The sequence below is a fragment of the Suncus etruscus genome, chromosome 5, assembly GCF_024139225.1.
Source record: "Suncus etruscus isolate mSunEtr1 chromosome 5, mSunEtr1.pri.cur, whole genome shotgun sequence".
NCBI classification, from domain to species: Eukaryota; Metazoa; Chordata; class Mammalia; order Eulipotyphla; family Soricidae; genus Suncus; species Suncus etruscus.
Window position 1 is genome coordinate 12,750,691 of NC_064852.1, and position 24,191 is coordinate 12,774,881.

General features: G+C 42.8%; 1 protein-coding gene and 1 pseudogene across 1 annotated transcript in view; both read right to left on the bottom strand.

The window, feature by feature from the left end:
• The window catches only part of NR6A1 (nuclear receptor subfamily 6 group A member 1), a gene marked incomplete at its 5' end in the record, with an annotated part of 47,833 nt that extends 39,562 nt beyond the window's left edge, over nt 1–8,271 (bottom strand). Inside the window, one exon of the mRNA XM_049774217.1 lies at nt 8,025–8,271. Within this exon, the coding sequence (XP_049630174.1) occupies nt 8,025–8,271 (247 nt within the window). The remainder of the gene's footprint in view (nt 1–8,024) is intronic.
• A 15,278-nt stretch (nt 8,272–23,549) lies between these two features.
• Nucleotides 23,550–23,980, bottom strand: LOC126009405 (bromodomain and WD repeat-containing protein 1-like; annotated as a pseudogene).
• Between the last annotated feature and the right edge of the window lie 211 nt (nt 23,981–24,191).

The following is a 24,191-nucleotide window of genomic DNA, read 5'->3' on the forward strand; positions in this document are numbered from 1 at the left end:
CACTTCCATAAGCCCCAGCAACCATACCCACAAGCCACAGGCCCTCATGTCAGCTCATCAACTCAGCATCACAGATCCTGGAAGTCCTTGACTGGTGTGGCCACAATATGGGGCTCCCTGATACCTCACTATGTTTTCAATACTGATATCCCAGTAGGAAAGCATCAGATTAGATATGAAATTATCATAGAAGTCATCTAAACTCCACACACACACACACACACACACACACACACACACACACACACAAAACCACCCTAATAAATGCTCAAATAGCAACAAACAGCTTAGTAAACTGTCAGTGACATGATGACTCCATTGTGGATATGACAATTTTCTTTTTTTTCTTTTTTCTTGGTTTTTGGGTCACTCCTGGCCAGCTCGGGGGACCATATGGGATGCCGGTATTCAAACCACTGACCTTCTGCATGAAAGGCAAACACCTTACCTCCATGCTATCTCTCCGGCCCCATGATATGACAATTTTCACAAAATTTCTTTTCATGAAGCCACTTTCAATAATAACCATTTAGGAATATTAAGAAAATTATTCAACCAAAAAAAAAAAAAAAAGAAAATTATTCATACCTGACAAGGGGCAGGCTTGGGAAAGGGTGAGAAACGGGATTATGGTGGAGGGAATGTTACACTGTGAGTAGGACTGGTACTGGAACATTTAATGCCAGAAATAACTGCATTATGAGCAACTTCGTCAACCATAGTATGTATTTATTTATTTATTTGGGGGTTGGGCCACACCTGGTGGCTACTCCTGGCTCTGCATTCAGAAATTGCTCCTGTCAGGCTCAGGGGACTATATAGGATACTGAGGATTGAATCCTGGTCGGTTTCTGTTTGGCTGCATGCAAGGCAAATACCCTACTGCTATGCTATCACCAATTATGGTGTTTAAATAAATGAATTTATACATATAAAAAAAAGGACAGAAATTTCCCATACAGCTATCCTCTTCTTCCAATTACTCACATAACCAGTCAATTTCAATAACACTAAGAAATCAACTTTGGCAAAACAAATACCATTAATCAGAGTTCAGACACCTTACAGACTCCCCATTATTCCACTGCCCCTCTTCAAGTCCAGAACCCAAACCAGAACCCTACATTGCACAAGGTCATGTACACTCCTCCCATCTGTGACAGTCTTTCCTTGTCTTTTGTGTCTTTACTCTTTGAGGGAATCTTTTATAGGATGTCAGTTATTTTGAAGAATGTCTTTTAATTGGGTTTTTGATTTTTGGGCCACATCTGGCAGTGCTCAGGAATTACCCCTGGCTTTACACTCAGAAATCACTCCTAACCATATGGGATGCCGGGGATTGAACCAGGTAAGCCCTGGGTTGGCCATGTGCAAGGCAAACACCTTACTGCTATGCTATGGCTTTGACCCATGTCTTTTAATTTGGACTTGTTTATTTCTCATGATTAAACAGAAAACAAAGCTATTCTGAGAGTGTGTATATGTGAGCCCATCTTGGTATATCAGGGTAAGTCAGTACTTTGCTAGTGGCATTAACGTTGATCTCTTGGGTAGCTTGCCAGAATTCTCTACTGAAACTTACTATTTTTCTGTAGTAATTTCAAAACATTCCAAGACCATACAAATATTATTAGTTTAAATCTCTGCTATTTTATTTTAGTATCCAGAGGTGTATCTTATTTTCAGCAATTATTACCATGGTGATTTTCTATTTTCTTCACTTATTCCTACATTCATTAGAACTATTCCATAAGGAAGTTGTCACTTATTTTTATTCAATTATTTCTATTATTATGAACCAAAGGATATATTATTATTTTGGTTATAAGCTAATATAGTTATTTCGTTGCTCTCGTTCGAACTGGCCACTAAAGGTATTTCAGGTTAGTTTCTGTGACTATTTTGATGTTTCTACTTCCTACCTCTAACCTGCCACCCCAGTACAGAGCCAGGAGTAAGCTAAGAGCACAGCTGGATGTGGCCAAAAAACAAACAACAGAAATTGCACATTCTCATTTTCTGGCACCACAGACATTCAAGGTGCTTTTCCTTGTCTCGGTCTTACAGCTAATCCACTCTACAATCTGTTCTGATTCCCTTGCTTATAGAAACTTGATCTGGGTCACCAGATGTGTTATTGGGACATCACTTTCAAGTTCTTCTCAATAACTAGAACTAGAAAATGTTTGTATATATGCTGACATACATATCTGTATTTTTCATCTGTCTGTCAATGTAAACACAGGGCCATATCTTAAGAGATTCAATCTAGCCCAGAAGGCTTCAATCAAGTGTTACCTTTTCCTAGATTTATAACTTCTTTCTCTGATGCAAAGAAACTTGTCTGTCATTATCTGCAATATATTTACTTGTTTGCTCAACTCTAGTATACAAATACAGTGACAGAATTCCTAACCTATAGCCTTGAGAGAAATGCATTTACAAACAGAGTGCTTTGTATGTGGTTCTTTTTGTCTTCAGTCTAACAACACAGTCAAAACACTGTTTTCCAAGGTCAGAGCCTTCCCTTCTTCCCTCTTCTTTCCCTGCAAGCATGTTTGTGGGATTTATTTCTAGTATCAATGGATTTGTCACAGTTTGCAATCCATTTTGCCTCCCCCTCCACATACTAGTTTGCTTGAAAAGTAAAAGTGAAGGTTTTGACAAATGCATAGAATTATGTGTTGGACACATTAGCTATAAAACTATAGGGGCTGGAGAGATAGCTTAGAGGTAAGGTGTTTGCCTTGCATGCAGAAGGACAGTGGTTCGAATCCCGGCATCCATTATGGTCCCCAAGCCTGCCAGGAGCGATTTCTGAGCGTAGAGCCAGGAGTAACCCCTGATCTCGCCGGGTGTGACCAAAACAAAACAAAGACTAGTTATAACTATTCTATATAGAATTAAATTATATTCTATTCAGCTACATATTTCAAATATATTCACACAAAGTATGAATTCCATAAATTATATTTTATATAGCCATTTAATACCATTTAATATAACATATTTAAATATTTAATAGTCATATAGTTATTTAATATAGTTTTATCATTCAAAAACATTTTAATGCCAACAGCAAATTTAATTCTGCTTTCTCAGTTCAACCAGAAGATGGCAGAATTTCTCTCTGAGAGGCACTTTTCACCAGCCTAACTGCCAAGAAAATAGACCTGATGGGTAGCTTTCTATCCCACCAAGTCCACCTTGTATCTTCTCCTGTCTTTGGCAGAGGTTATGTGGCAGACACCCTTTTCTTCCAGAAATAACTGAATTTACTGAAACCTCCAACACCAATTCCAACACCTGTGGATAATCTGGATGATTCATCAGAGAGAAGGCAATCTATAAAATATGCTTTGATAGGGCCGGTGAGGTGGCGCTAGAGGTAAGGTGTCTGCCTTGCAAGCTCTAGCCAAGGAAGGACCGCGGTTCGAACCCCCGGCATCCCATATGGTCCCCCCAAGCCAGGGACAATTTCTGAGTGCTTAGCCAGGAGTAACCCCTGAGCGTCAAACGAGTGTGGGCCCCCCTCAAAAAAAAAAGAACCCAAAAATATGCTTTGACAGATAAGGCAATACGCCTTACATGAGAACATAGGGGGAAAGACAAGGACTAAGTTGCTAACAGTTGAATTCCATATTCCAGGCTTCTCATTTAGAAAATGTTAAAGACATCCCGTCATGCATGTGGAAAACAAAAAAGAGCAACTTGTCTGTGGCAAGGTACAAGTCCTGACTGATAACATAACAATTATTAACTGTCAACATAACCACCAGTACAGTACTGGTAGATATAGATCTACTGTAACATCTATTTTAACTCTTACACACACACACACACACACACACACACACACACACACACACACACACACACACACATACTCTCTCTCTCTCTCTCTCTCTCTCTCTCTCTCTCTCTCTCTCATACTCACACACAGTGAGGTTGGGGGTGTGTTCCACATGCAAAAGTTATACATGTGAGGATAGAGATGTGGCTCAATATGTCAAACACATGCCTGGCACCACCAAATGCCTCTTCCTGCACCAGCAACTGTGGCCAGGTATCCACTTGGTATGCGTCTCCTTCCAAAAACCATTTTTTAAATGCAGCTTGAAGTATAGTGGATGTCTGCAATCATGAATGCTACAAAACCTATATAAACAGTTTATAAATTTGTAAACCTACCAGTACTGTTAATTACATAGGTCTAATACCTTACTGGTTGGTTTTCTGTTTATTTGTTTTTGGTTTTTGGGCTACACCCAGTTCAGGGGTTACTTTTGGCTCTGTACTCAGAAATTGCTCCTGGCAGGCACAGGGGACCATATGAAATGCCAGGATTCAAACCACCATTTGTTAGAATCATCTGCGTGCAAGGCAACCGCCCAACTGCTGTGCTATCTCTCTGGCCCCAATTTCCAGTTTTTTGAGGAATCTCCATATTGTTTTCCATAAGGACTAGACTAGAGGGCATTCCCACCAGCAGTGAGAGTTCCTTTCTCCCCACACCCCTCCAGCACTGATTGTTCTTGTTCTCTGTGATGTGTGGCATAAGATAGTACCTCACTGTTGTTTTAATTTGCATCTCCCTGATTATTACTGATGTGGAACATTTTCTCACGTGCCTTTTTGCCATCTGTATTTTTTCTTTTAGGAAGTGTATTTGTTCATTTCGTCTCCATTTTTGATGGGGGTAGAAGTTTTTTTCCTGTTAAGTTCTGTCAGTACCTTGTATAGCTTAGATATTAGCCCCTTATCTGATGGGTATTGGGTGAATAGTTTCTCCCATTCTGTGGGTGGCCATTGTATCCTAGTCACTATCTCCTTTGAAGTGCAGAAGCTTCTTAGCTTAATATAGTCCCATTTGTTTACCTCTGCTTCCACTTATTTGGAAATTGATGTTTCTTCCTTGAAGATGCCTTTAGTCTCAATGTCATATAGTGTTTACATGTTCTTCTATATAACTTATGATTCCACATAAAAACAATACAAAAATGTGCTGTGCACACTTATATTCATTGCAATGTTATTTACAATAGCCAGAGTTTGGAAACAACCCAGATGCCTGATAACAGATGAGTGGCTAAAGAAGTTGTGGTACATATACACAATGCAATACTATATAGCCATCAGGAAAAATGAAATCATGAAATTTTCCTATACATGGATGGACATGGAAACTATTATGCTGAGTGAAATAAGTCAGAAGGAGAGAGACAGACACAGAATACTCTCACTCATCTGTGGGATTTAAGAAAAATAAGGGGGCCAGAGAGATAGCATAGAGGTAGAGCGTTTGCCTTGCATGCACAAGGACGGTGGTTCGAATCCCGGCATCCCATATGGTCCCCCGAGCCTGGCAGGAGCGATTTCTGAGCCTAGAGCCAGGACTAACCTGAGCGCTGCCGGGTGTAATCCAAAAACAAAATGAAAAAAGAAAAGAAAAGAAATAACTAACTATACTAACAACTATCATGACAATGGTAGTGAGAGAAATAGAATGCCAGTATCGGAGACAGGTGGGAGAGGGGGGGCGGAGGAAGATGGGGTGGTTGGGAAGGTTACAGTGATGAAGGGGAGTGTTCTTTTGTATAAATGAAACCCAACTACAAACATATTTGTGATCCTAGTGCTTAAAGAAATATATTATTTAAAAAAAATTCTGAAAGGTAAAGCATTAATTAAAAAAAAGTCAACCGAAAATCGGGGGTCGTCTTATATGCTGAGTATATTCCAAAAATTGTTTCAATATGTCGCTAAACGAAAATTGTCTAAATATTGCTACAAAACGAATTTTCCAACTCGATCCTGCACCAATCACTGCCAGGCTGCTTGGACCGCCTTTCTAACTCAGCCAAAACAAGCAGGCTTTTGACGCATGCAAATTAGACAATGTTCTGGACCCAAATCTACACTGTAAAAAGCCTGCTCAGATTGGCCAGAGTCAGAGAGGAAGTCTTACAGTAGAACCTTGGAATCTTTGCTTGTTGTGATTGGCTCACTGTGGTACATACAGTTGCAGCACAGGAACGTTCTGTCTGATACAGCGAATATAGGCCTAAACCTATGTTTTAACTGCAAAATTAGGGGGTCGTCTTACATGCCGGCAAATACGGTATGTTCGGTGGAAGAGTGAGGGGGCAGGCTTTCATGGCTCAGAAGGCTGGGGACCCCTCCAGGTGATTGTCAGGGGCAAATGGTCAGCAAGTTAAACATACAAGGCACAAGTGCTATTAGGGCCAGAAACAAACTGGCATCACTGGCAATGCCAAGGGGCTTCCAAGGCTGCACATGAAGATGCCTGGAGACTGGAGGTTGCACGCAAGTCAGGTGCCTTAATCACTGAACCCCCTTAGGTGTTAAGGTAAGACTGTTTGTTTTTTGTTTTGGGCCACACCAGGTGACACTCAGGGGTTACTCCTGCCTATGCGCTCAGAAATCGCTCCCGGCTTGGAGGACCATATGGGGATCGAAACTTGGTCCGTCCTAGGTTAGCTGGGTGCAAGGCAAACGCCCTACCGCTGTGCCACTGCTCCAGCCCCAAGGTCCCAGGGTAAAACATCAGAGACATAAAGCAAACTGCCAGCTGCAGAGCTGGTCTGTCTACCTGCCGTCTCCACCACTCTACGGCTTCTCCTGAACCACCTGCACTACTCTAGACTTTCCACCAGTCTCCAAGGTTCTGGCAATGGCCCGACCCTCTTTTTTTTTTATTTTCTTCATGGTATCAAAATTCTCTCTTTGCAGTGTACCCTTGAATAAAACTCTAATCCTGCCATTATCTCCACACCTCCACAAATTTAATTGCAGGCAGGACTTTATACCTTAGCTCCAATCCTATATCTTCAATTTGGGAGTATCTCAAAGTCTGTGTTTTGCTCCATGCTGCTTTCTGAATCTGACTTTCTCCCAGTAGTGCCATCAATTTTAATCTAAATCTTCGATTTCCAGTGTTGCCCAATACCCAGCATGTTACCAGTATCTCTGAGTTTTCATATATTCACATCGGTGCCATATTTTCCCTCTCCATTAGATTCTGTCTTTCCTTTGTACTGTTAAAAATCTGGGCCCGGAGAGATAGCACAGAGGTGTTTGCCTTGCAAGCAGCCAATCTAGGACCTAAGGTGGTTGGTTCGAATCCCGGTGTCCCATATGGTCCCCAGTGCCTGCCAGGAGCTATTTCTGAGCAGACAGCCAGGAGTAACTCCTGAGCACCGCCGGGTGTGGTCCAAAAACCAAAAACCAAAAAAAAAAAAATCTGTTGCAGGCATATATATATATATATATATATATATATATATATATATATATATTTTTTTTTTTTTTTTGCTTTTCCCACCCTAAGCATCCAAATCTGTCTTCGTATTTCTGCGCTCAGAAATCACTCCTGGCAGATTTGGGGGACCATATGGGATGCTGGGATCAAACCCAGAGTGGCCACATATAAGGCAAATGCCCTTCCCACTATGTGATATCGCTGAGGCCCCATATTTCTGGTCATATCAGGAAATGCAATGCACTCCTGATTTATCATCTAAAAATTCCTTCTAATGACTTTGATGAGATATAGTAATTTCAGGCCCAGATTTTTCTTTTGGTTTTGGGATCATACCTGGTGGTACTTAGGAACTACTCCAGACTAATTGCTTTGGGGTTGCTACCAGCAATATCTGAGGAACTATGCAGAACAGGGAGTTGCAACTGAGGCTCCTGTATTTTGAGTATGCACTCAGCCCACTGAACTCTCTTTCCAAACCTGATCTGATTGCTAATTGGGGTCTTGCTGCATGGGCGTGTGCATTTACTCTCCCAGCAGTCTTAACAACTCACCAGGCTTTCTCCCCACTCTATGAAGATATCACTTATCAGAAACTGTGACAGACCCACTTTTGGGGTTGTGAGTACAGAGTATAAAGGCTGGCAGTTAGCGCAGGCTTAGGGAATAATTATTATAAATTGCCGACATGAAAGGCAAAATGAAGCAGAGGTGCGGCAGTCGGGCTCCAAGAACTACTCACCCTTCCGATTCATCCCCATCTGGAGGCATTTGAGAAGGCGGCAATACTGGCACCTGTTCCTCTGCTTCCGAGACATGACACAGTTCTTGTCGCGACTGCATCGATATACCCGCTTGTTGCAAATGCTCCTCTTGAAAAACCCTTTGCAGCCCTCACAGGAGATGATTCCATAGTGCAAGCCTGTGGCGCGGTCCCCACAAATGAGGCAGGTTCGTTGCTCGGCCCGATCATCTGGAACAGAAACTGAACATATTCGTTCAAGTTAAAATCCGATAGAAATAATGGCTGTATATATATGTGTGTGTGTGTGTGTGTGTGTGTGTGTGTGTGTGTGTGTGTGTGTGTGTGTGTGTGTGTGTGTGTATATATATATATATATATGTATGTATGTATGTATAAATAAATAAATAAATAATTTTTTTTTTTGCTTTTTGGGGGGCCACACCCTGTGACACTCAGGGGCTACTCCTGGCTATGTGCTCAGAAATTGCTCCTGGCTCAGGGGATCATATGGGATGCTGGGGGATCAAACCGTGATCCATCCTAGGCTAGCACAGGCAAGGCAGAGACACCTTACTGCTCTGCGCCACCGCCCTATTTCATATATATTTTTAACTTCTCTTTATAGCACCATGATTTACCAACTTGTTCATAACACAGTTGTTTCAGGCAATAAATGTACTCACACCAACCCCACCACTCTGGAGTGACCTTCTATCCACCAATATCCTGTTTCCCAGCCCATTATTCCAGCCTGCATCCTTAGCAGGCACTAACAAATTTGCTTCATATTGTTTGTTACAACATAAAAATAAATGTCATTATCAAAACTTAGATCAATAAATTGGTCTAATTGTGATCACTGTTGTATCCCACAAGGATGGAAGTTGTTATTATCTGAGGATTTATTGGCAGGGCTGGTGCTAGTTGAGCCTTCTGGTGTTAAATAAACCTGAAATTCTAAAACAAGCAACTCCACTCTGGGGAGATCGAGAATTTCATCCTCCTCTTCACAGAGCTTGTCCAAGGAACAGATTCTACGGGAAGATAACACAAATACAGCATCTCTTAAGAGTGACAACTACTAGAGGCCAGAGAGATAGCATGGAGGTAAGGCGTTTGCCTTTCATGCAGAAGGATGGTGGTTCGAATCCCGGCATCCCATATGGTCCCCCGTGCCTGCCAGGAGCTATGTCTGAGTAGACAGCCAGGAGGAACCCCTGAGCGCACCGGGTGTGGGCCAAAAACCAAAAAAAAAAAAAAAAAAGAGTGACAACTACTGCTCTTCCCATGGGTTTCTTTCCATCATCACCAGAATCAGTATCCAAGACAGCAGTCTTGGAGATCTCTCTGACCCCTCCCTTTTCTTTACTTTCCTCAGTCCCAGCACCATCACTTCTATGCCAAGAGAGGGTGGTAAAGATTAGTGACAAGACAGTAAGTGCCCCTCACATGGCACAGAGTCATACATGACAGCTGCAACTGAATAGCAAAGTGAAACTTAAATCAATCTAAGTCAGTCAGCTGGCAATCCAGCAGACAGGCAGAGCACAAGTTTAGGCACAGAACAGCAGTGACTCAAAGTCCTGGCTGGGTGGCATGAGGTGGGGATGCACGTGGGCAGGAGAGCATTTGCCTTGCATGTGTGAGGTCCTGGGCTTGATACCCAGCATAACAACATAAGCAATTGCACATTTTCTGGCGTAAGCTTTACATTCCCATAGAACGACTAGTCAAGTCCAAGGGTAGTCCCCGTAACCGTTGTGGTCAGGGAAATCACTATCTAGCCACAAACAAGTTAGTTGAAGGGGAAATTCAGGCAGGAACTCAGTTCTGTGCTTCTGCTTCCTTCACATTCCATTTACTCAGGACCAAACAATAAGCACATGACAAAAAGCACTCTGCTGAACCAGGTGTCAGACTGTCTAGCAGGTACAAGAATCTTCCATCAAAGAGTCTGAACAAGGGGCTGGAGAGATAGCACAGTGGTAGGGCTTGTCTTGCATGCGGCCAACGCAGGACTGATGTTGGTTCGAATCCCGGCATCCCATATGGTCCCTCATGCCTGCCAGGAGCGATTTCTGAACAGAGAGCCCGAGTAAACCCCTGAGTGCTGCTGGGTATGGCCCAAAAACCAAAAGAAAAAAAGTCAGATCAAGACTAGAGTGCTAGGGCCAGAGAGATGGTGCAGCAGTATGGTGTTTCCTTGCACACGGACGGATCTCGGTTAGATCCCCGGCGTCCCATATGGTCCCCCAAGCCAGGAGCAATTTCTGAGCACATAGTAATAACCCCTGAGTGTCACTGGGTGTGGCCTAAACACCAAAAAAAAAAAAAAAAGACTAGAGTGCCAGCTATAAGGCGAGCATCCTACCCATTGTATTATCCAGCCCCAAATCTATCTATCCTTTTCCATATAATTCAGGACCTTGCCCATTTAAACCAAAGCCATTGAAAAAAAAAATATATAAAGGCCAATCTCCCTCTTGGAGCCCAGCCAGAAGTCAGATATGGATCGCTCACTTCCTATTACACAGAACTTCATAGAAGGCAGAGAGGTGGCTCAAGGGCTGGAGGGTATACTCCGCATGCAGGTGTCACATGTTCTCCCCAACTAGGAGGAGCCCCTAAACACCACTGGAACTTGAAGGATATTTAAAACATGTTTAAATTCACTATGTCATTTCTACCAGGCAGGGGTAAAGATTATTTCTTCTACCTTATAGATAAAGCAAAGAACACTCAGGGGTATCAATTATGAACTATGCATTGTTCAAGAAGATTTCACATGTACTGTTTTTCATTACAAAAGACTGAGAGATCATGATCCTTTACAGAACCTGGGATATTAAATTTCCAGCAAAGGCTTAGAAACAGACATATCTGGGGCTGGATAATAGAGCCTTGCACACAGCCAACCTGAGTTCAGTTCCTGGCACCCCTGAGGAGTGATCCATGAGAACAGAGCCAGGAATAAGGCTGAGCACTAGTGGATGTGGTCCAAAAGAACAATATAAAACAGAAAGGGTAACCAAAGCTTAAAAATATATATATAATCTTAGTTATATGAGTGAATTTGAAATTAAAATCTAAGGCCCTATGGGGGTCAAAGTGGTAGCACAGCAGTAGGGCATTTGCCTCGCATGCGGCTGACCCAGGACGGTGTAGTTTGATCTCGACATCCCATATGGTACCCTGAGCAAGGAGCAATTTCTGAGTGCAGAGCCAGGAGTAACCCCTGAGCACCGCTAGGTGTGGTCCCAAAATTAAAAATAAAATAATAATAAAGTCTAAGACCTTTCTGTTCTAAATTTCAATCTCCCCACATTTAATTATTCACAGACATTTAAAATCTGAACTATTGGGGCCTGAGCAATAACATACTGAGTAGGGCATTTACAGACAACCCACGTTCGATCCCCAGATCCCATGTGATCTCCCAAGCTCTGAGCACTTTGGTGGCCCCTGATACATTAAATAAAATCTAAAATATTATTATATATGCCATGAACTCATACCTTTCTTAGTCCATTCTTGGGAAGGTGAATATTAAACCCAAAGCTAGGGCATTTATATTAGTCTATGGCCAATTTTATATTTATGTCTAAATTCTTTTTGTTTTTGTGTTTTGGGCCACACCGAACAAGCTCAGGGGTTACTCCTGACTCTGCACCCAGAAATCATTCCTGGCAGGCTTGGAGGACCATATGGGATGTTGGGTGAACAAATCCAGTGGGCCATGTGCAAGGCAAATGCCCTACCCACTATGCTATCGCTCTGGCCTGTATGTATAAATTCTATATATCATGACAGTCCATTGAAATCTTTGAGTACCTAGGATTTCCACCTAGTATACTGGTTATTTCTCCTACCTTCCTTTCCTTTCATTTTCAATATTGCTTTCATTTCCATGCTTAAAATGGAACCTTAAACAGAGTATGGCCTTAGGCAAGTTAGAACTCCAATCTGATACAAGCATTTGCATTCTGAAAATAGTTGTGTTTGACTCTTATTTAGGCCAGATACTTTAGTCTTTTTTTTTTTTTTTTGGTTTTTCAGCCACACCTGTTTGATGCTTCTGGCTAAGCGCTCAGAAATTGCCCCTGGCTTGGGGGGACCATATGGGACTAGCGCTTGCAAGACACCTTACCTCTAGCGCCCCCTCACCTACTTTAGTCTATTTAATATGCACAATATCATTATCAATAACTAGTTATAAGCCTCATTGGAATTCCACACTGATTACTTTGACAGAAATTTCTTTTTTCTTTGCTTTTTTTTTTTTTTTTTTTTTGCGTTTTTGGGCCACACCCGGTAATGCTCAGGAGTTACTCCTGGCTATGCGCTCAGAAGTTGTCCTGGCTTGGGGGACCATATGGGAAACCGGGGGATCGAACTGCGGTCGTCCAAGGCTAGCGCAGGCAAGGCAGGCACCTTACCTCTAGCGCCACCGCCCGGCCCCGACAGAAATTTCTAACAAGTGAATAAAACACAAAAGAAATGCTTATAAACCTTTCCTCATTTAATACTTTTTATCTATTAATTCTTTGTTCTTAATCTATATTACTCCACAAAATGAGGGGCCTGGAGAGACACTACAGCAGGGGTGGCGAATAAGTTCGACACAAAGAGCCAAAATTTTAAACTGTGAGAGTCAGAGAACCACACCATGCAGTGACCTGCCAAAACAGACAAACTCACACAAAAGCATATGATTTTATCAATGATCTATTAAATACATATTGCATCCTGCCATTTTGAGTGAGGGTAAAAATCCTGTTCGCCACCCCTGCACTACAGGGTAAGTCTTGTAAATGGTGACCTGGGTTTAATTCTTGGCATCTGGGCCCGGAGAGATAGCACAGCGGCGTTTGCCTTGCAAGCAGCCGATCCAGGACCAAAGGTGGTTGGTTCGAATCCCGGTGTCCCATATGGTCCCCCGTGCCTGCCAGGAGCTATTTCTGAGCAGACAGCCAGGAGTAACCCCTGAGCACCGCCGGGTGTGGCCCAAAAACCAAAAAAAAAAAAAAAAAATTCTTGGCATCTCAAATAGTTTCCTGTATTCTACCAGATGTGTTCTCTGTCTGCGTGTAGAGCCAGGAGTGGGATGAGAACAGCTGGATGTGGCCAAAAAAAAAACCAGAAAAAAACAAACCTGAGAAATGAGGCTGGAACAATAGTATAGTGGGTAGAGAGCACTTGCCTTGCAATTCAGTCAATCCAGGTTCAATTCCCAGTATCTTATTCATATGGCCACCAGAGTACTGCCAGGAGCGATTCCTGAGCTCAAAGCCAGGAGTAAAACCCTGAGCAGTTGGTTGTGGACCCAAAACAAAATAACACAACACAACAAAACCCTAGGCGTTAATGAAAAGCTGAGGGTTTGAAAAATGATAGGTATTTGAAACTTCTGAACAGGTAGTTTCTTATCTGCAAAAACAGCAATAGGGAGTTAGAGAGATAGCTTCATCTGCTGGACTGCATGCTTTGCATTCAAGAGGTCTGGGTTTGATTCCCAGCACCATAAGGTTCCCCATCACTGCTAGGATGAGATGGGAGCAGTTGCTAACACCAAAACAAGCAAAAAACAACCATCTTAAGCACAGTGTTTTACTTTTCTAAAGAATCTTTAACAGACTTTAGTACCACTACCATTATTACTAAATTCTTAGCAAACTGAGAACAGAATACAGTTTTGCTTATTATGAAAACAATCTATACCAAATTTCATACTTATGCAATAAGCTTTAGATACTTAAGGGGCCGGGAAGGTGGCGCTAGAGGTAAGGTGTCTGCCTTGCAAGCACTAGCGTATATGGTCCCCCCAAGCCAGGGGCGATTTCTGAGCGCATAGCCAGGAGTAACCCCTGAGCATCAAACGGATGTGGCCCAAAAACCAAAAAAAAAAAAAAAAAAAAAAAAAAAAAGATACTTAAATAACTCTGTAGATGGGCCCAGAGAGATAGCACAGCGGCGTTTGCCTTGCAAGCAGCCGATCCAGCACCAAAGGTGGTTGGTTCGAATCCCGGTGTCCCATATGGTCCCCCGTGCCTGCCAGGAGCTATTTCTGAGCAGACAGCCAGGAGTAACCCCTGAGCACCGCCGGGTGTGACCAAAAAACCAAAACAAACAAACAAACAAACTCACTTTGTAGATAGCTTAAGTCAAAGATAGTACAGCATCAATACTGCCTTTCAACATTACTAGCAGTTCTAGGAATAGTGTAAAACAGAAATACACCCAAATTAAAACTTAATTTTTTTTGAGCCACACTGGTGATGGTCAGGGGTTACTCCTGGCTATCTGTTCAGAAATCGCTTCTTGGGGGAACATATGGGATGCTGGGGAATCGTATCACAGTCCGTTCTGGGACAGCTGCATGTAGGGCAAATGCCCTACCACTCACTGTGCCATCGCTCTAGCCCATAACTTTATTTTCACAAACAAAATAATTTGAAAGATGCTATTTACAATAACATCCAAAAACCTAAATATGGGGGCCAAGAGATAGCACAGTGGTAGGGCGTTTGCCTTGCATATGGCCAATCAAGGACGAACCTGTTCAATTCCCAGCATCCCATATGGTCCCCCAAGCCTGCCAGGAGCCATTTCTGGGTGTAGAGCCAGGAGTAACCCAAGTACCACGAGCTGGCCACCGCCCCCCCAAAAAAACTAAATACCTAGATTTTAGGTCTAATAAAGGTTTAACCCAATAAAGGCAATATACATTCAAGATCTCTAAGGGGAAATAGTAAAATATATAATATAAAACATTTCTGGGGCTGGAGCAGTGGCACAAGTGGTAGGGCATTTTCCTTGCATGCACTGATAGCGGTTCGATCCCCTGGCGTACCCCATAAGGTCCCCAAAGCCAGGCGCGATTTCTGAGTGCATAGCCAGGGGTGTGACCCTCCCAAAAATAAATATTTCTATGATAAGATGAGAAAGGATTTTAGTAAATGGGGGGATATACTATGCTTACAGTTATCATTACAGTCAAGGTCTAAAGATTCAATAAAATTTAATTTAAAATTGAGGTGCCATGATCAAAGGGCTGGATCATATGCTTTGCATGCTAAGCCCCAGGCTTGATCCCCAGCACCACATGGTTTCTTGTGTACTGTAATGTATGGATGTAAGCATAAGACAAACTTCACCTCTATATATAACTGAAAAGTTAGTTCTATAATGAAAATTCAAAAAATTGGCAGACACTTAAAAAATAAGACCTAATTAAACATGCATGATGATTTATTTTAAAGAGCGTATTAGGTGCATTTTAATGGCTAAAGGATAGACAATACACCAAGAGAATGGACTTGAGAATTATTACAATATAGCCAAGAATATAAATGTTTATAAGTAAGGCAGCACTGCAAAGCAGTGAGGAGAACCCAATTGGGGGGGGGCGTTTTGGGTCATACCCGGCAACATTCAGGGGTTCCTCCTGGCTCTATGCTCAGAAATCGCCCCTGGCAGGCTTGGGAGACCATATGGGATGCCAGGATTCGAACCACTGTCTTTCTGCATGCAAGGCAAACACCATCCTTCATGTTATCTCTCCGGCCCCACACAAATCTTTTTTTTTTTTTTTTTTTTTTTGGTTTTTGGGCCACACCCGTTTGATGCTCAGGGGTTACTCCTGGCTATGAGCTCAGAAATCGCCCCTGGCTTGGGGAGACCATATGGGACGCCGGGGGATCGAACCGCGGTCCGTCCTACACTAGCGCTTGTAAGGCAGACACCTTACCTCTAGCGCCACCTTCCCGGCCCCCACACAAATCTTTTAATTAATAGTGTTGAACAGTGTTGTTGGGTATCTATATGAAATAAATGAAAATTTGGGCTGGAGACACAGTACAGGGGCTATGAAGCTTGCCCTGCATCATGCTCAGGGATTCAAATCCACATATGGTCCCTTGAGTACAGAACGAGGAGCAGGCACTGAGCACTGTCAGGTGTGACCCAAGGACCCTTCCCATCAAAAATGAAAAGGGAAACTTGATTCTATCTCATACTATGCAAAATAACCCTAACAGAATAAAGATCCAGAATCAAAACAATATACTTCTCAGACGATAATAAAAAATTAATTATGATTGTTTGCATGGGGGTCTTCCAAGACATGTTCCAGGAGCCCCACCAGTTATTCTCAGCTGTGTGGGCCAATAAGGGTCTGAGAATAGGATGCCTGCCAGGAGCTTTTTCTGAGCAGTTAGCTAGGAGTAACCCCTGAGCACTGCTGGGTGTGGCCCAAACCCACCCCCAAAAAAAACAAAAACAAACAAAAAACCCCAGAGGATTTCTACTCTACAGAAATTCCCTTTCTCCTCACTTGCATATATAACAGTATTAAAAAAAAGTTTCTAGGGGCCGGAGAGATAGCATGGAGGTAAGGCGTTTGCCTTTCATGCAGGAGGTCATCGGTTCGAATCCCGGCGCCCCATATGGTCCCCTGTGCCTGCCAGGAGCAATTTCTGAGCCTGGAGCCAGGAATAACCCCTGAGCACTGCCAGGTGTGACCCAAAAACCAAAAAAAAAAAAAAAAAAAAAAAAAAAAAAAAGTTTCTAGAATATTTTTAAAACATCAGTTATGGGTCAGAAAGACAGTACCAGGGTCAAGGCACTTGTGGAGACACGAGTTTGTTCCCTAGTCATATTACATATGGTCCCTGAGCACTGTCAGCAGTGATCCCTGAGACTACCAACTGTATCTCCTCATTTCAAATTAGCTGAATGAAAACATGTGAGCAATTCAAAAGATTAATTATAATTAATAAGGACTCTGAGAATTACACTTACAGGTTATTGAGTAAAAGATTGAATAAAGTCAAAGGAAAATATTATCATTAACCACTTGGGCCTGCAAAAGATGAAATGGGTCACAAATCTTAACTAAATGAAGCTCCAAGAAATGAATTTAGGGAAAATGCTGCCCACACTTAACAGACTTTGTTCCCCCATGGTTTGCCTTAAATGAACAAGAAAGCCTAGAATCATAACCCAACAGGTAGGGTGCTGGCTTGCCTTGCACACTGCTCGGTATCCCATAGGGTCCACTAAGCCCACCAGGGGTTGTTAGCCTTGAGCCTGCCTGATGTGCCCCCACAAAAAAAAATTTTTTTTTAATTTGAAATATATGAATCCAAAATTTTTTTTCCAAAATATTTTTTAAAAAGAAAGGGAAGTTACTGGTATAGCGGGAAAGGAGTTTGCCTCTCATGCAGTCAGTCGACTTAAATTTGATCACCAGCATCCCATATGGTCCCTCAAGCAGCACCACGAGTAATTCCTTAGTGCAGAGCAAAGTCCGTTCCTAAGCTTAACAGGGTGTGCCCATACCCAACCAACCAACCAACCAATCAAAACAAACAAAAAGAAAACAAAATGGGTTGAGTTTACAAAGTCTTCTTTGAAAAAAAATATAAAAACAAGTATCTGGGGCCAGAGTGATAGGTGACAGCATAGCTGTAGGGCATTTGCCTAGCACAAAGTAGAGACAAACAACAAATATTTTTTAAGTTGGAAAAATTAACATTGATTTACTTATTGCTTCAGAACAGTTCTTGACATCTGTTGCTGAATAAATATTTGAGAGCTCTTCTCTTCTCTGTAGTTCATATTACAATAGGAGGCGAATACCGACCTTTCAGTCCCATGATTTAATACAGACCAGTCAACCCTTTAACTAGAAAGAGAAGACACAGTGAACAAATGAAAAGTGAATGATTCTGAAGCTAGATGGAGAAGATAAGAATGTAACTTTAACTGGGCTTCCGAGTAGTGGAAGTAAGCCATGGGAAATTTCATCCAGAGGGAACAGAATATGTGCTGGAGTTATTTAAGTATTTTGGGTGTGGGGAATATAAGGCAAAGAGAGGGAGGTGAGGCGGCCCTTGATGCAGAAAAGAGCATGCACTTTTGGAGTGGCATAGACTTGGAACACCTCTGTAGAAAGGCAGCAGGTAAGTAACAAGATCGTATGGCAAGGGCTGACTCTGTACTAGATCAGATTTCTTTTGTGTTGCTGGTTCAGTTCACACCAACCAAATCTCTTTTCTCTGACAACAGTCACTGCTCAGTCTGTGAGGTGCTAGATTTCAGCTGTTAAACAAGATGACTGGGACAGAGACAGACAATGGCTACTGTAAAGTGAACTGGGAAGACATTCGCCAATGTAATTCTGTTCTCAAGATTTTGTAAGAGACACAGGGATCATGAGCTTGTGATCAAACTGGAAATGCATGACCAGTAGGATGGCTCTGTGCTAGAAAAGCAGAACTGTTGGTTTTTCTGGTAATGGTGGTAATGAAGGCTGGGAGATGAAATGAAAAAGAAATGTTACTCCACAGGTCTTCAAAAGGGTTAAAATAGCTGCGACAGCTCTAAAAGATTAAAATATGACTCCCTAAAATAAAAACATAGGGGGTCTTGGGGCCACAGGTAGGACAGGGGTCTAGACGCCTGCTTTGCATGCTGTTAGTCCAGTTCAACCTCCAGTACTATATATGGTCCCCCCTTCCAGCACCACTAGGAATGCTTTCTGAACACAGAAACAGGAATATGCCCTGAGCACAGCTGGATTGGGATCAAAACCAAACCAAACCAAAACAAAACAAAACCAAAAAAAACAACCCAAAAACATATGGTTCTTTTTTTTGGGGGGGTGCCACACCCAGCGATGCTCAGGGGTTACTTCTGGCTGTCTGCTCAGAAATAGCTCCTGGCAGGCACAGGGGACCATCTGGGACACTGGGATTCGAACCAACCACCTTTGGTCCTGGATCGGCTGCTTGCAAGGCAAACGCCACTGTGCTATCTCTCTGGGCCCAAACATATGGTTCTTGATTTAATATGATGCTTCTCAATTATTTTCTGTCATACTCCCCTAGGAAGAAGTAAACATTTTTGCCCCGCCCCATACGACTGTAAATAGTATATTAAAATTTAACCTGCAAAACAAAAAAATATAAAATAATTTAGCTGATTTTTTAATCAGAGGTATGTCTGGATTAATGGCTACAATGAGCACGTTTTGCAATGCATAGCTTTTCGAAGCAGGGTTTGAAGCAGGACACAGCAACTCTCAGCTCCAGAGATATACAATGACATAAACACAGGGCTTAGCTTATTATGACAGTGTTTGCCGAGGTCAAACACGCCCCCCCTTTATGGAGCCTAGCGTCCTCCACAGGGGGGGGGCGCACCCCACTATTTGAGAAGCATTGATTTAATATGTGAGTCGTCAGCTCAACAAACCAAACCACTCTCATTTTTCCACCCAAGGGTTCTACAGCCTTTGGAGTTTAGTACCCCGAGTCCCAGCAACTAATTACACGATCTATGATTTCTGGTCCCCTATTGTATTGATCATCTACCCTCCCTTTTTGAAAGAATCATATGAAAATATAATGTTCAAAGTCTAGTGTGGTACAGAGCAGACCCTACTTCTCCTTATACATGTTTAATCCATGCAAACTAGGTTTGCCACCTTAGGGGCAGCTTTAATGTATTTTTTTTTAATTTTTTGTTTTTTGGGGGCCACAGCCGGCAGTGCTCAGGGGTTACTCCTGGCTTTGGGCTCAGAAATAGGTCCTGGTAGGCACAGGGCACTATATGGGAGACGGAGAATGGAGCCTGGGTCCATCCCAGGTCATCTGCATTCAACACAAACGCCCTACAGCTGTGCTATTATTCAGACCCCTTTAATGTATTTTTGAAAACATGTATGATCACATAAGGATTAGTACTGACTAGTATAGTAACTTAAACATCTCAGTCTTTTTTTCAGTTTTGCCAGTCAGTTGCCTCATTACATCCTATAGTGTGGGTGTTGATATCTCACATAAGGCTTTATTGCCTATTGAGTTAATGTAATGTTCTTAAATTATGAGAACACGCGCTTTCCCTCCTACTTTGGAACATACAAGAAGAACCCACAACCCACATTCTACATCTGTATTTGCAGTGTTTAATATAATACTGGTAGGACTAAAAGCTAGACTTATGATCTTAGGCAGTCACTTCACTCCATATCAAAAAGTAATATGGAGAGAGAGTATAGGTAGGACAAACCCAGCGTTTTGGGCACCCCACAAGCCATAGTACCACACAGAGCTCTCCCAGCCTTTCTAGGACTTAACCCTGAATACAGATCCAGGAAGCCATCGGAGCACTAGGCATGTGGTTCAATCCCCTTCTCCAAACACAGTGGGATGCGTCTCTGTGTGTGAGCACATTAGAGCATTTTAAAGTCATAACTAGAGGTGCTTAGATGCTACTTCCTGCTCAGTGAGTGCTCAGAGTTGCTGCCACCAGTGCTAGGGAGGCAAATAGCCTCCAGCATGCAAAGTTTGCTGAACTCTGGTCCAATCCAGTGATTAAGGGTGTTGGGGGCAGGGTTTGGGTCACACTCAGCTGTGCTTTGGGTTTACTCCTGGTGGTGCTTGAACCATATGTGATGCTGGAGATCAAACTTGAGTTAGCTGTAGGAAAGGTAAGCACCTAAACCAGGGTACTCTCTTTCCAACACCAAATAATGTTATTTATCTGCGAGGCCTTGGGTATCACACCCAGCTGTGCTCAGGGCTTGCTTCTGGTTCTGCACTCAGGAATTATTCCTGATGGTATTCCAAGAACCATAAGGAATGCTGAGGACTGAACCCACGTTGGCCATGTGTGAGGCAAGTAAGTGCCCTACCACTATACTATCTCTCTAATTCCTTAAGGTTTTTTTTTGTTTTGTTTTTGGTTTTGGGCCACACCCGGCAGGAGCTCAGGGGGTTACTCCTGGCTGTGCGCTCAGAAATCGCTCCTGGCAGGTTCGGGGGACCATATGGGATGCTGGGAATAGGTCCTGAGTCCTGGGTCCTGGGTCCATCTGGGTCAACCACATGCAAGGCAAACACTCTACCCTTTGTGCTATCTTTCCGGCTTCAGGGTTATTTCTATACACAAAGTTTACTATTTTTCATAGTTATATTTATTTCCATCCAGTTTACTGAGATATAATTCATGTACAACATTGTCCAACCTTTTGTTTGGGAGCCATTTCAAGTAATGCTTAGGGGCTACTACTGGCAGTGCTCAGGGACGCATGTGAGAAGCTGGGTATCAAACCTGGGCCAGCCGTGTGCAAACCAATTGCCCTCCCTACCCACTGTATTACTGCCCTGTCACCAATATTGTATACTTTTAAGGTGACACCTTAATTTACATATACTGTGACATGATCACTACATAATTATTATGGGTTTTATTTTTTGGGGGGAGTCACACCTGGCAGCGCAGAGCATACTTCTGGCTCTGGGCTCAGAAACCGCTCCTGGCAGGCACGGGGGACCATATGGGATGGCAGAATTCGAACCATCGTCCATCCTGGATCGACTGTGTGCAAGGCAAACGCTCTACCGCTGTGCTCTCTCTCCAGCCCTATTATTACATTTATAATCAATACAATATAGTGATTAAAAGGCTACACTATTATACAGTTAGACTATCTAGGCTGGAGAAATAATACAGGGATTTAGATGCTTGCCTAGCATATGGCCAACTCCATATCAATCTGTTTCTCCTTCTTATCCCCTGAACACCACCAGGAATGATGCCTGAACACACAGGAGTAATCCCTGAGCGCAGTCAGGTGTAGCCCAAAATCAAAACAAAGAAGTTAGACTGAATTCAAAGCTATAATGTCTGGCTATAATGTTTCATCAGTTTCCTCATCTGTAAAGTAGAATTAACAATGGTACTTGTCTTATAATTGTTATGCTAAGGACTCAAGACAGAGTTAGATTGTTAAAGTCCTTAATATAATTCTCAGTAAGTTTAAATTATATTTTTCATTTTTTTTGTCTTTTTTTTTTTTTTTTTTTTTGGGTCACACCCGGCAGTGCTCAGGGGTTATTCCTGGCTCCAGGCTCAGAAATTGCTCCTGGCAGGCACGGGGGACCATATGGGGCGCCGGGACTCGAACCAATGGCCTCCTGCATGAAAGGCAAACGCCTTACCTCCATGCTATCTCTCCGGCCCCCTTTTTTTGTTTTAAGTTTAAATTGTTATAACATTTTTTTTGTGTGTGGTTTTTGGGTCACACCTGGCAGTGCTCAGGGGACCATATAGGACGCCGGGATTTGAACCGATGACCCCCTGCATGAAAGGCAAACACCTTACCTCCATGCTATCTCTCCAGCCGCTATCATAACTTTTGAATCATGGTTATTTTGTCTCAGCATATCCAACTGTTAAATTAACACAATGATTTCTCCTGAAAATATCCTATGAGGAAGACTAAACAGCATCATATGAGAAAGAGCCCCATGTATTTCTAAAGTTCAAGGTTCCTATGAAAAATATATCTGGATATATCTAACACACCACACCAAGTATGCACACCCTGCAACCAAGTGAATTCAGCCTAGCATCACAACCACCACTACCAGAGGAAAAGGGGAAAGGAGAAAATATCTCAAAAAAGGGGTAGGAAAAAAAAGAGAAAGAGAAGAAAAGTGTTTGCTATAGAAGCAGGCTGGAGTGGATGGCTGAGGAGGTAAACTGGGTACTGGTGATGAGAAACGTGCACTGGTGAAGGGATGGATGGGTGTTGGATCAGTGTATGACTGAAACTTCACCATCAATAACTTTGTAACTTACAGTGATTCAATTGGAAAAAATAATATTTTTTTTTGTGGTTTTTAGGTCACACCCGGCAGTGCTCAGGGGTTACTCCTGGCTCCACGCTCAGAAATTGCTCCTGGCAGGCACGGGGGACCATATGAGATGCCAGGATTCGAACCAACGACCTTCTGCATGAAAGGCAAATGCCTTACTTCCATGCTATCTCTCCGGCCCCAGAAAAAAAAAAATTTTAAGAGGGGGGTTGTGGTTGTAATCTAACTCTTGAATGTCTCTGGCCTGTTGCATTCCACTACTAGTCAGGTACAGTACTAGAGTTGCTGATCAATTCCTTAGCTTTATGTCTACCTATGTTTTGGGATATTACTGCTTGGATTGGTGAAGAAAGATTTATTTATTAAGCTTTTGTACTAAACCGCTCTTGAAGTGTTTTTTTGTTTTATTTCTACCATATTTTATTTTTTGGTTTTGGGGTCACACCCGCAGTGCTCAGGGGTTACTCCTAGCTCTACACTCAGAAATCGCTCCTGGCATGCTCAGGAGACCATATGGGATGCCGGAATTCGAACCACCGTCCTTCTGTATGCAAGGTAAACGCCCTACCTCCATGCTATCTCTCCGGCCCCCAGACAAGGATTCTTAAGTGCTACAAAATGTGAGTTAGGAACTCACACTGATAAAACTTCTCATATCTCAAAATAAAACTGAAGCTCTTTAGCTTAACATCTATACCTTATCATTTTTATTGTAAATTTTTATCTTAAAGGAAGGCCCTATTGAACACGAGGCTAAATGAGGAGAACTTTATCCGTCACAGATCACCTTTCTTCTGCATTGCTGACAGTGCTTCACAACTAGTGCGATTACTAGTTCTACAAAGGGGACACTTCTTCAAAGTAAAGTACCCTTTGCTGTACGGAGCAGAGACTGCCTCCCTGCACCAAGGAAGGAAGTGACTCTGGAAATGCTGGGTGGAATCCCTTTATTCAACATGGGACCGATGCGCTGGCAAATTGGCAGCAGGTGGTCAGGAGCCACATGTTTGTTGGACAGAACCAACTCCTCAAAGCTCCTGGTATGCTCTTGCCTGCCCAGTCCAGCCTCTTGGGTAGCAGCTGGCACTGCTCCAGCTCCTGCACCAGCACCTGTGTGGCTCTACAATATGGGCCAGCCAAGAGGTAGTGGGCAATGAGGAAGTAAAGTTCCGACTCGATGAGGGGCTGCCGGGCACCAGACGGGCGAGGACGGTTTAGCCATGGTGGGCGCAGGCTGGGAGTGTGGGCAAGGTGTGAAGGCCGGGAGAGGCCTGAGCAGGCCAACATCCCCCTAGCTACACCCTCTCCCCGAGCACTCTTTCCTTTTTAATACATTTTCTTCCCTTGGCTTCCAGAATATTACTCTCTTGGTTTTTCTTTTACTTAGATCACTAGTGTTTCAGTTTGTTTTATGGAATGCCTGAATATTCCCTAGCCTAGGGGGTGGTCCCTGAACCTCTTTTTCTTTGATGATGCCTAGGGCTTATTTAATATTATT